This window comes from Artibeus jamaicensis, unplaced genomic scaffold, assembly GCF_021234435.1.
Source record: "Artibeus jamaicensis isolate MK-2021 breed Jamaican fruit bat unplaced genomic scaffold, CSHL_Jam_final contig_1284, whole genome shotgun sequence".
Lineage (NCBI taxonomy): Eukaryota > Metazoa > Chordata > Mammalia > Chiroptera > Phyllostomidae > Artibeus > Artibeus jamaicensis.
Window position 1 is genome coordinate 3357947 of NW_026521249.1, and position 12485 is coordinate 3370431.

The 12485-nt window shown below is 37.1% G+C and overlaps 1 protein-coding gene across 13 annotated transcripts in view; it reads left to right on the forward strand.

Moving 5' to 3' along the window:
- R3HDM1 (R3H domain containing 1) overlaps positions 1-12485 on the forward strand; it is a 220387-nt gene that overhangs the window by 166355 nt on the left and 41547 nt on the right. For all 13 annotated transcript variants that reach the window (XM_053666930.1, XM_053666921.1, XM_053666926.1 and 10 more), the window contains one exon: positions 10754-10908. In XM_053666930.1, the coding sequence (XP_053522905.1) occupies positions 10754-10908 (155 nt within the window). The remainder of the gene's footprint in view (positions 1-10753; positions 10909-12485) is intronic.

Consider the following 12485-nt stretch of genomic DNA (forward strand, 5'->3'; position numbering starts at 1 on the left):
ACTTGGGACGTCTCTTGCTTCTTGAAATAGGCCTGTGATGATTGAAACTCCTCTCTTATTCATGATTTCACTGCATTCCAGAATTTTTTATTGTGTCCAATTATAGTTTTCCCTATTTCCCCCTCCATTGCTCTCCCCCACCCTGTCCACCCCATCCTCCCCCACCTCCCACACTCAGTCCTCTCCCCCATTATCTTTGTACATGGGTCCTTACACAAGTTCCTTGACAACCTTTCCCATTTTTCCCCCTATTATCCCCCTTCCGCCTCCCCTCTGGTTATAGTCAGTTTGTTCTTTATTTCCATGTCGCTGATTCTATTTTGCTCACTTGCTTGTTTTATTGATTAGATTTCCCTCATTGGTGAGAATATATGGTATTTGTCTTTCACTGCCTAGCTTATTTCACTTAGCATAATGCTCTCCAGATCCACCCATGTTGTCATGAAGGGTAGGAGTTCTTTCTTTCTACTGCATAGTATTCCATTGTGTAAATATACCAGTTTTTTTTATTCACTCATTTAGTGAAGGGCACTTAGGCTATTTCCAGTACTTGGCTATTGTAAATAACGCTGCTATGAACATTGGGGTGCATATGTTCTTTTGAATCCGTACTTCAGGATTCCATAGTGTTTTGAAGAAATTCCATACTGTTTTTCACAGTGGCTGCACCAGTCTACATTGCCACCAGTAGTGCATCAGGGTTCCCTTTTGTCCACAACCTCACAAGCACTTGTTTGTTGATTTGTATATGATGTGCATTCTGACTGATGTGAGGTGATATCTCATTTTGGTTTTAATTTGCATCTCTCCGATGACTGGTAATGCTGAGCATCCTTTCATGTGTCTCAGGGCCCTGTGTATGTCCTCCTTGGAGAAGTATCTGTTCAGGTCCTTTGCCCATGTTTTAATTGGGTTGTTTGTCTTCCTGGTGTGGAGTCATGTGAGTTCTTTATATATTTTGGAGATTAAACCCTTGTGTTAGGTATCATTGGCAAATATATTTTCCCATACAGTGGGTTCCCTTTTCAGTTTGCTTTTGTTTTCTTTAGCCGTGCAGAAGCTTTTTATTTTGATGAGATCCCATTTGTATATTCTTTCCTTTATGTCCCTTGCTCTAGAGGACATATCAGTGAAAATGTTCTGCATGGGATATCTGATATTTTCCTGCCTGTGTTCTCCTCTAGGACTTTTATGATGTTGTGACTTCTAATTGATCTTTTATCTCTCTTGTGTTTATTTTTGTGTATGGCATTAGTTGGTGGTTGTGCATCCCAGAAGTTTTGATACATCATATTATCATTCTTTTTTGTTTCTATATGTCTTGATATCGCCTTTTATTTCTTTGTTGACCCAGTCACTTTTTAGTAGTATATTATTGATTCTTCACATATTTGTATATTTCTTTACATCCTTTTGCAGTTGATTTCTAATTTCAAAGCATTGTAGTCAGAGAATATGCTAGGTATAATTTCAGTCTTGAATTTGTTGAGGCTAGTTTTGTGACCCAGTGTATGGTCTATCCTTGAGCGTGTTCCATGTGCACTGGAGAAGAATGTGTAATCGGATGTTGTATGAAAGGCTTTGTAAGTGTCAATTTTGTCCATTTGTGTCCAAACACATTTTGTCCAAATGTGTCATTTAAGGCAGCAGTCCCCAAACTTTTTGGCACCAGGGACAAGTTTCATGGAAGATGATTTTTGCATGAATAGGGGAAGGGGCAGCTCAGGTGGTAATGTGAGCAAAGCTTCACTTGCTTGCCTATTGCTCACCTCCTGCTGTGTGACCTGGTTCCTAACAGGCCACAGGCCAGTACTGGTCTACAGCCTAAGGTTTGGGGACCCCTGATTTAAGGCCAATTTTTTTTCTTCTTTTTCTGTTTGGAAGATCTATCTATCTAGAGCTGTCAGTGGAGTGTTAAGGTCCCCAACTATGATTGTGTTTTTGTGTCTCTTCCTTTAGTTCTGTTAGTAGTTACTTTATATTTTGGTGCTTGTTGATTGGGTGCATATATTTTAAGAAACATTACATCTTCTTGATGTACTGTCCTCTCTTTGTAATTATAAAATGGCCATCTTTGTCTCTTTTTACTTTTGTTATCTTGAAATGTTTTGTCAGAAGTACAGTTATACCTGCTTTTCTATGGATGTTACTTAGCTTGGGGAATCATTTCCCACCCTTTCACTTTGATTCTAACTTTGTCTTTGAAGCATAGATGTGTCTCCTGAAGGCAGCATATGGTTTTGGGGGTTTTGTCGTTTGTTTGTGTGTCTGTTTGTTTGTTTGTTTGTTTGTTTTTGACCCAATCTGCTATACTGTTCCTGTTTATTGGTGAATTCAACCCAGTCACATTTAGAGTAATTACTGATGTATAAGGATTTTCTATAGCCATTTTATCTTTTGTTTTCTGGTTACTGTGTGCCTCCATTGGTTCTTTTCCTTTGTGTTTCTGTTGTTTTTAGTTTAGTTGTATTCCATACTTTCCTCTGTTTTCTCTCTTTTTAAGCCATGTGTCTCAGTTTTGGGTATTTTGTGTTTGGTTACCATTGAGTTTATGAAAAAGAAACAGTATATACAGTAGTTCTTTTTCTTTTGAATGCATCTAATCTCCATCCTCCTTTGTAAATTCAGACCTTTACCCCCTTCCCTTTTATGTTTCTGTCATCACAAATTACCCCTAATTATGCTCTAAGTTTGTCAGTGATCCTACTTAGAGTTTTGTTACCTTTGTTTGTTTGTTGTTTGTTTGTTTGTTTCAGGTACAATAACCCCCCTGGGGTATTTCTTGCAGTGGAGGTTCTCTGGTGATAAATTTCCTCAGCATTTTGTATGTCTGGGAGTCTTTATTTCTCCTTCATATTTAAAAGATAACTTCTCTGGATATATTATTCTTGGCTGGTAATTTCTCTTTTTCAGTAGTTTGAATATTTGGTTCCATTCTCTTCTGGCTTGTAGTTTCTGCTGAGAAGTCCAATATAACCTAATGGACTTAACTTTATAAATTACTTTCTTCTTTTCCTTGGCTGCCTTGAGATTTCTTTCTTTGTCATTAATTTTTGATAGTTTTAATACAATGTGCCTTGGACAAGGCCTCCTGGGATTGAGGTAACTAGGTGTTCTGTTTGCTTCTTGGATTAGAGCATCTAGCTTTTTATAGGTTTGGGAAATTCTCATCAACTGTTTGTTTAAATAGGCTCTCCTTTCCCTTCTCCCTCTTCTCCTGGTATACCTATTCTTATATTGTATTTTCTAATAGAGTAAGACACTTCTGGTAGTGTTCTTTTATTTCTTTTTATACTCAGGTCTCTCGTTCCCTCTGCATCACTTCTGTCTTTGATATTATTAATCCTTTCCTGTATCTGCTCAATTTCCTCTGCTTGCTAGTTCATTCTTGATCTCTTTTACTGAGTTCTTCTTCTCCAGAATTTCTGGTTCATTCTTTTGTAGTTTCAGTCTCTTTGGTACAGTACGGGTTTTGTGTGCTGACTTGTTTTCTGAGTGTATTAAATTGCCTGTCTGTATTTTCTCACATCTCGTTGAATGTTGTCAGAGCGACAGTCTTGAATTCTCTGTCATTTATATCACATATTTTCATGTCTTTAAGTTTGTTTTCTGGAAATTCTTTATTTTTCTGAGCTACCTCACTACCTTGATTATTCATGGTATTTGATTGATTTCTTCCTCTGTCTAGGTATCTGTATGAGTGGCACTTACCAGATTTATGAGACCTTTCTCTTATTTTTCAGTAGAATCTCATTATTATTATTATTATTATTATTATTATTATTATTATTATTATTATTATATTAGTGATTTTAGAGAGGGAGAGAGAGAGACATCAATGTATTATCCCACCCATTCATGTATTCATTGGTTGATTCTTGTATGTACCCTGACCATGGATTAAAGCCTGAACCTTGGCATATTGGGGAAACACTTTAATCAACTGAGCTGCCCAGCTAGGGCTGAATCACAAGTTTTTTAGCTCTGTGGAATCCCAGTGCTGTCCCCCTCAATCATCAGTGTAGCCAGGATGCATGGGGGTAAGATGGGCTGGAGGAACCAGCCAGTTTCTTTGTTGTTTTGCCCTCCCAGTAATAGTGACTTTGGACTTCCATGGAGTCCCCACCCTGTGCCCCAACCCCAGGACTGGCTTCAGAGTGCAGCCTTTATTGAGGGGGAAAAAAGTGACTCTGTAGTACCAGTTGTTAGATTGGCAGATAGGCTCTACAACTTGACACCAACAGAGAAGGGATGTGAGCTCTGGGAGGCTATGGGGCAACAGGGCTCTGTGGCTTTGTTTCCCTGCCTGGATTCCCAGCCACCTGACAACCATGGTTGCACCCCCATTCTGTGTTCTTCCTGGGTCTTGGCTCAGCTGCAGCTCATGCTGCTCACTCCTGTGGGAATGCCCCTGAGTGAATCTCTTTGCTTCTGTAGACCCATCATGATCTCCTCAGGCTCATCTTATTCATCTCCCCTCCACACCCTTTTCTCTGAGTCTCAATTGCCGCAACAGGGCTCCTGGTTCATCTCAGCCCTTGTTGCCTTCCCCATTTGCTCTCACTTGCACATATTTAGATGTTTCAATGCACTGTGCATGGATATCTCGGGCGTACTTTGCATTGAGCCAGGGAATCATTTGAGCGATTACAAGCTGTTCAAATTATAGGAATTTAAAGGAGATTTCTCATGCCACCATTTTTCTGATGTCATTCTGTTGCTTTTCTGCTTAACAACACCTTTTCATATGCAATATCTTCCTGCTTTTCTCTGTCAATGCTCATGCTTCTCTCCAAAGGCAGCACCTTCCTTGATGCACATGATACCATCCTCTATAATCATATCATATTTTGGTTTCATTCTGTTAAGAGTATGTTTTTTCCTATTGTTTAATCAATAAGTATAAATATTGAGTGTTCACTTTCTTTGTCTTGGCTGTGTCATAGCTGGATGTGGGTGTTTTAGGAAGAGGGTTGCTTAATGAGGGTGATGTTAAAGTTTCTAACTTCACCGTTAAAAAGCACACCGTACTTCAGTGTTTTTTAAAGGCATGCACAAACCATGAGTGAACAGTTCAAAGAACAGATTTATACTACGTGTAGTGTTCTAGTGATGTTGATAAGGCAATGAACAAATTTATGAGATTAGTAAAAGAACTTCTTAAGGAAGATACTTCCTTTTAAAGTGCATGGCATTCTTAATTTTTATAGCTCCACTATTATTTAAGATCTTGTTTCCATTCATTTATGTTGCTTCTGAGTGAAGTACTTAAAATAGTCATTTTTCTAGTTTCACAATCTTTAAAAATGTAGAACTTCTAGCTAATTTTCACTACTCTTTTATTTGTAATTTTTTTGGTTCTCCATCAATATTCTGTTCAACTTCATTTTCTACTTTTCACTCTGCATACCATATCCAGCCACTCCTGTCTCCTATTCCTTAAACATATTAGTCACTTTTTACTTTTCTCCATATTTTTTCTCTTTCTTTAAGTTCATTGTCACTAACTCAAATGTCACTAACTCCTATCAGTCAGGATTAATTTCTCCCTCTTATTTTTATAAGACCCTGTTAATTCTGTTATTCTGATATGGTGTCATCACTAAGAATACCTAATTTCAAATATAGGGACTGTGTCACCCACCAGACATATCCTGTTTACTGCCCTCTATAACAGTGACTAAGTGCTGGGGCAAACATTTTGGATGTCATGTTATATTGTCATATTTTCAAAGTGTGTGTGATGTTTCTGTGGAGGTATACATACATATGTATGTATGTATTATATATGTGTATCTCTATTAGTAGTCATGGATATTAAGGGATATTCAGTTGCATTCAGGAATCTGAAATATCACTAGAAATACACTGATGCAAATTCCATGGTATAGTGTCCCAGTGAGTCTACATTACATCACTACAACATAAAATCTGTAGCGACAGTTTTCTGTGTCAGACTTTCTGAAGAGAGAATTTTAGGCAGAAGGTCTCCAAGATGCCTCTCTAAAACTTAGTAAATATATTTTTCATTTAAAGGTCTTTATTTAAATACTCATACTTTTAAAGTTTTCACATGGAAATTTTAAAATAATCAATGAACTATTAGATGATTTCATTGTATTTTTTAAAAGATTTTATTTAGCCCTGGCTGGTGTAGCTCAGTGGATTGAGCTCGGGCTTGAGAACCAGAGGATCAAGGTTTGATTCCCAGTCAGGGCACATGCCTGGGTTGCAGGCCAGTTCCCAGCAGGGGACGCACAAGAGGCAACCATACATTGATATTTCTCCTTCTCTCCTTCCCTTCCCCTCGAAATGTAAATTTTTTTTTAATCTTTAAAATAAATAAATAAAGATTTTATTTATCTTGGAGAGGGGAAGGGAGTGAAGAAAAGAGGGAGAGTAGCATCAGGTGTGAGAGAAACATCAATATGTTGCCTCTCACACACCACCAACAAGGGACCTGGCCCACCCCCAGGTATATGCCCTGAACAAGCATCGAACCAGTGGCCTTTTGGTTTGCAGGACAGGCACCCAACCCACTGAGCCACACCAATCAGGGAAGATGATTTAGTTTTAAGTTTGAGGGAAGCAGAGCATTTTTTTAAGTTAGTAAACTTAGATAAAGAATATCAGAAGTACATTTGCACATATATTATTAGCTGGGTTTTTTTTTTCCCAAAGTTTTCTTTCAGAGCAATCTCTAACTTTGAATATATTGCGAAAAAATAGAAAAGTAATTAGAAAAACATCTTCTTGAAGCTTCTTGGAAGGCATTTCTTAGGGTATTTTAAGACTAACTGTATTACACTGAAGTCTGCCAGGTATCTACATTTTTAAAAAAATTTAGTGGACTGTAATTCTAACAAGTCCAAAGTAAGAAGTTACTTTCTCAGTTTATAAGAACTGAGTCCAGGTTCTAAATCTTCTGCTGTGTGTGTGCGTGTGTGTGTTCTGAGGCAACATTTCCAACACGAGAAAACATTATATTCACATCCCATTTTCACTCCTGCCCCTTTATTTTCCTAGGGGTAAAAGTGTGTTGGTATGTTAGGGTAAGAATTCAAAATACTTGTCATTTCATAAACTAGAAATAGGGTTGATTGTTAATTATTATGCTAAAAAGCAAGAAATAAGTTTCTTCTCTCTACCTTTATCTGCCTACAAAATTAAGTAATCTAGGAAATTTACAGGGAGAAAGGTTTAAGAAACAGCATATTATCAATCACTTATTACAGTAAGGACTAGAATATACATTTTTAATAAAAAGTTAGATTGGTGAAAAGTCATATGAAATACAACCATAAAGAACCGTAGCCATAGATATAGCATCATTTTCCAGAACCCTTCACTATTAAAGGATTCGCTGTAACTGCATTTTTACTTTGTTGCTGTTAATATGGTTCTTAGTTACCAGATATACTTCATATTTATATCTTTAGAGAAGGTTGATGCTAGAGTTTATTTGATTATTTAGTCATTGAACAGAATCATCAAAGCTCCTGGATAACTATAGTGATGCTATTAGTTATAGTTCATACCTGAGATGGGATCTATGCCATTCCTGTTGCTTTAGGGATTACTAAGGGTGAAAATGAAAAATAGATAGCAAAATATTTATGGTGTTATCAGAGAAATCATTTCACTGACCTTTAGTTATAGAAATTTATATTTCTATACAAATGCTGTATAGTTTTGCTTCATCCTTGTAGGAACTTAAATACCCTGATGTTGGAAAAAAATTTTTTTCTGTGTTTTTTTTTTTTAATAAAGGCTTGCTATAGCTTCTAATAATTTACATAAGTCCTGAACTAAGTGGTTTACCTAAAGGAATCCTCTAAGGATCAGGAGACAAAATTTAATCATATTCACTACTAAAATTTATCATTGTGGATTCTTTTTTAAATAACTGATAAATTCACTTGATAGAAGTAAATTTATACTCTTAACTGACTGCTTAAATTATGTACCATCAAGGCCATTGGCTTAGGGAAGAGTTGTCCTCTTCCCTTTGATTTGTGACTTCTGGCAGTTTACTTAATCTCTTTTTTTTTTAGCATATTTTATTGATTATGCTATTACAGTTGTCCCAATTATTTTCTCTCCTTTATCCCCCTCCTTCCTGCACCTGCCCCACCCTCCAGCATTCCTGACCCCTTTAGTTCATGTGCTTGGGTTGTACATAGTAAGTTCTTTGGCTGCTCCATTTCCTATAAAAATTTTAACCCCTCCCTGTCTTATTTTCTGCCTACCTATTTTGCTTTTTTTAAATATATTTTATTGATTTTGCTATTACAGTTGTTCCCTCCACCCCCTACACTCCTTCCCACCCATATTCCTCTCCCACCCCCTTAGTTCATGTCCGTGGGTCATACATATAAGTTCATTGGCTTCTCCATTTCTCATACTATTCTTAGCCTCCCCCTGTCTATTTTCTGCCTGCCAATTATGCTTCTAATTCTCTGTCCCTTTTCCCCCGTTTCTCCTCCTCCCTTTCTCCACTGATAACTCTCCATGTGATCTCCATTTCTGTAATTCTGTTTCTATTCCCATTATTTGCTCACTTTTTATTTTTCAGGTTCAGTTGTTGTGAGTTTGTAGTCATTTCACTGTTCATAATGTTTTATCTTCTTTTTCTTAGGTAAGTCCCTTTAACATTTCATGTAGTAATGGCTTGGTGATGATGAACTCCTTTAACTTGACCTATCTGGGAAGCACTTTATCTCCCTTCCATTCTAAATGATAGCTTTGCCGGACAGAGTAATCTTGGTTGTAGGTCCTTGTCTTTCATGACTTCAAATACTTCTTTCCACCCCCTTGTTGCCTGTAAGGTTTCTTTTGAGAAATCAGCTGACAGTCTTATGGAACTCCTTTGTAGGTAACTCTCCCTTTTTCTCTTACTGCTTTTAAGGTTCTCTCCTTATCTTTAATCTTGGGTAACTTGATTATTATGTGTCTTGGTATGTTCCTTTTTGGGTCCAGCTTCTTTGGGATACTCTGGGCTTCCTGAATTTCCCAGAAGTCTATTTCCTTTGCCAGATTGGGGAAGTTTTCTTTCATTTTTTCAAATGAGTTTTCAGTTTCTTGCTGTGCCTCTTCTCCTTCTAGCACCCCTATGATTCAGATGTAGGAGTGCTTGAAGTTGTCCCAGAGGTTCCTATGCCTCTCTTCATTTTTTTGAATTCTTATTTCATTCTGTTCCAATTAGATGTTTATTTCTTCCTTTTGTTCCAAATTGTTGATTTGAGTCCCAGTTTCCTTCCCTTCACTGTTGGTTCCCTGTGTAGTTTGCTTTATTTCACTTTGTATAACCTTTATTATTCCCTTCATTTTGCGAGAGAGCTCAGTCAGTTCTGTGTGCATCCTGATTACCACTATTTTGAACTCTGCATCTGATAGGTTGTCTAGGTCTTTGTCATTCAGTTCTTTTTCTGGAGTTTTGATCTGTTTTTTCGTTTGGGCCATTTTTCTTTGTCTCAACACACCTGTTATGTGGTAAGGGGTGGACCCTTAGGTATTTGCCAGGGTGGGGCAACTGTGTTTGCTGTGCCGGATGCTGTCTGTGGAAGAGGGGTTAGAGAGGGAACAATGCCACTTGCTTGGCTCTTCTCCTGCTTTCCCTCACTTCCTACCAGCGGATTTTGCCCTTTCGGGTGATGATTTGCAGGTGGGTGGGTTTGTGTATGTTTTAGGACCCTGTGGGCCTCTCCGTTCAACAGAGTCCTAAAGACTAGGAATTTCCCTCACCAACACCAAAACCTCCAGATTTTTTACAGCCAGGGGTTTTCTTTATTTTCCCATGCTGAAACCCTGAATTTCACCACTTGTCTCGTTCCCCCATGTTCCTCCCAGTTTATCTGTGCACAAATGTGGGACTGCCTGCACAGTCTACTACTGCATTGTCTTGTTCCGCATCCTCTCTGCCCAGGCTGCCTGTCTTTGGACTTCCGTGCATATGATTTTATGGCCATTCTGGTTGTTCTTTGTTTTTAAATTGATTGTTATCCTTCTTTTGGTTGTGCAAGGATGCGAAGCATATCTGCCTATACTTCCATCTTGGCCTGACTCCACTGAATTTAGCAGGTTATTTAATCTCTTTCAGCATCTTATTTGTCTGTCTAGTGACCTCAACAATACCATAAGGAAATAATCTAATAAATACTACTAAATAACTCCATTTTTCTTGTGTTTATGGCACATTCCAAATGTAAGGATTTATAACTTAGTGTGATTGTGGGGAGTAGTGTTTCCAGAAATGCCTGCTTTGTGAACATGCAATTTGTGCGTTTACACACGGCTCCATGCTTGGGGTAATGTTCTATTACTAATGCAAAATTCTCCATAATGTTTTAACAAGGAGCCCAACATTTTTCTTTTGCACTGGGCCCCACAAATTACTTAGCTAGTCCTGGTCCCTAGAAGGTAGTTGTCAAAATAGATTGTAATATATACTAAATATTAATAGTAATTATCTGTATAAACCAAATCTGCGATCCTATAAATCTGCACTGCAAAGGAAATGTTTGTACACAAATGTAATTTGAATATATTTTAAAGGGAAAAAAAAGTTGCTGACCTGTACCACCTACATAGTAAACTTTTTAAATGTTTGCTCTCATACTAGGTTTTTTGAGATTTGCTGTTGAAACAAAATTTTGTCATTTTAGAACACAAAGTACTTCATACAGTACAAAAACATTCTACTAGATGAAATAAAATGAATCAAAGCAGGATTTAACTCATTGTGCCATTACAGGTTATCAAGTTATGCCCAACCAGCAGCAAAACTACCAAGGAATAGTTGGACTTTCACAACCCCAGAGTCAGACCCTCATTGGTGGCCAACCCAATGGCATTGGAAATCAGATTCAAGGAGTGGTCATCCCCTATCCTTCAGTGCCAACATATCAGGTACATTATCACTCACCTACTTTTGGTAGAGGTAATTTTGAGTAGATAAAATATATAGCTACAGCGCATCTCTCTTCTTTTAATATAGGGATAATGCTCTGTAATACATAACTTCATAGTCCTAAGAGTTTTGTTAATCATAACAGCTTTGTTTTATCTTCATTTTATTTATTCATTCACTTCATTAATTTTCAGGAAAAATATCTGAACAACTTGGAGATTGACAAGTAAATTTTGTCTGGCATTGACTGTGTTTGCAACTACATAATTATTTGAGCAAGTGTCTTATTCTATAATTTAGGTCCTTAGAAGGTCTCTTTTGAGAAAAGAATGGAATGGAAGGGAAAATAGAAGTGGAAGTAGATATTTGGAATAATGAGGTAGAATACAGGCTGTCATCAGTGTTCATAGAGTAGAGATTGTGCAGTTGCCCATGCTGAAACAGGTCTTTTTTCCCCACCTCCATCCCAAAAGGAAAGGCATGGATTAAAAATGACATGGATTTTAACTTCTAGTTCTAAAATGGAAATACCTGCTGTTTTATAAATAAGTCATATTTTTTAGTATAATATGCCACATTTTCAGAAATTTGTTTTACCTACCTTCATCTTTCTGGAATAACTGCAAATGGGTTGTTTTATTAGCCTCTTGGTTTTCCATAACTGAGTCTAACATTAAGAAACCCAAAGATCATTTTCATTCATTTCAATAAGGTAAAAACAATCTAGTTGAAAAGATCAGTGTACATGTATTTTATCTAAACATGTAAACAAATTTGTGATAGTGCATAGACCAGTAATGGAAAGAATCATGAAATATAGCCATGAGCAGATTAAAGACTTGATACAGAATTCTTCTGTGAAGATATAAACCTTAAACTATTTCTTAAATGAAAATTACAGAAATAAATTGGTTAGGAAAACATTCTGGGGATAGAGAAGTATATGAGCAAAAATACTATCATATTCTATTAAATTCCAGGAAATTAAAATTAAAATGTGAAATTGTCAAGGACTGTTGAGCATTAAAGAATATGTCTAGTTTTGAAGCCCCCTAATTATAGAAAGCAACTAAGGAAAAAGAGAAAAGATACATTATGAAACTTGATTTTGCATCATTCTTTTCTCACGTTTTCCATACTTTTTAATTCATACCCTCTGTGCATGAGCCTAGGTACATGAGACTGTCCATGCCCAACTTTATTCATGGCTAGTCATTAGGACCAGTACCACACCAGGGACTCTCCCTTCTCAAGGACCCTGGTCTTGCTACCTAATCCAGTATATTGAACATCTATTAGAGAAGATGCCCAGACACTGTGTAAATAAGAGTTGCCCTTGACCCCCAGTAGCTCACAGCCCAGGGCAAGAAATATAACTTTTAAATAAACTACAACCTTGTTAATGTAGTTTTAAAAAATGGAGCTAGATATTAAAAATGCTTCAGAGCGAAGTTATAGTTCCTATTGCATACATTTTTACAAGCTATAAATTATTTTCTCGTGGCATTTCATGTAGTATTTACACTGTCTGAATGATTGTGAGAAGTGTTGCTCTGATGAGCAATGAATGACAGCC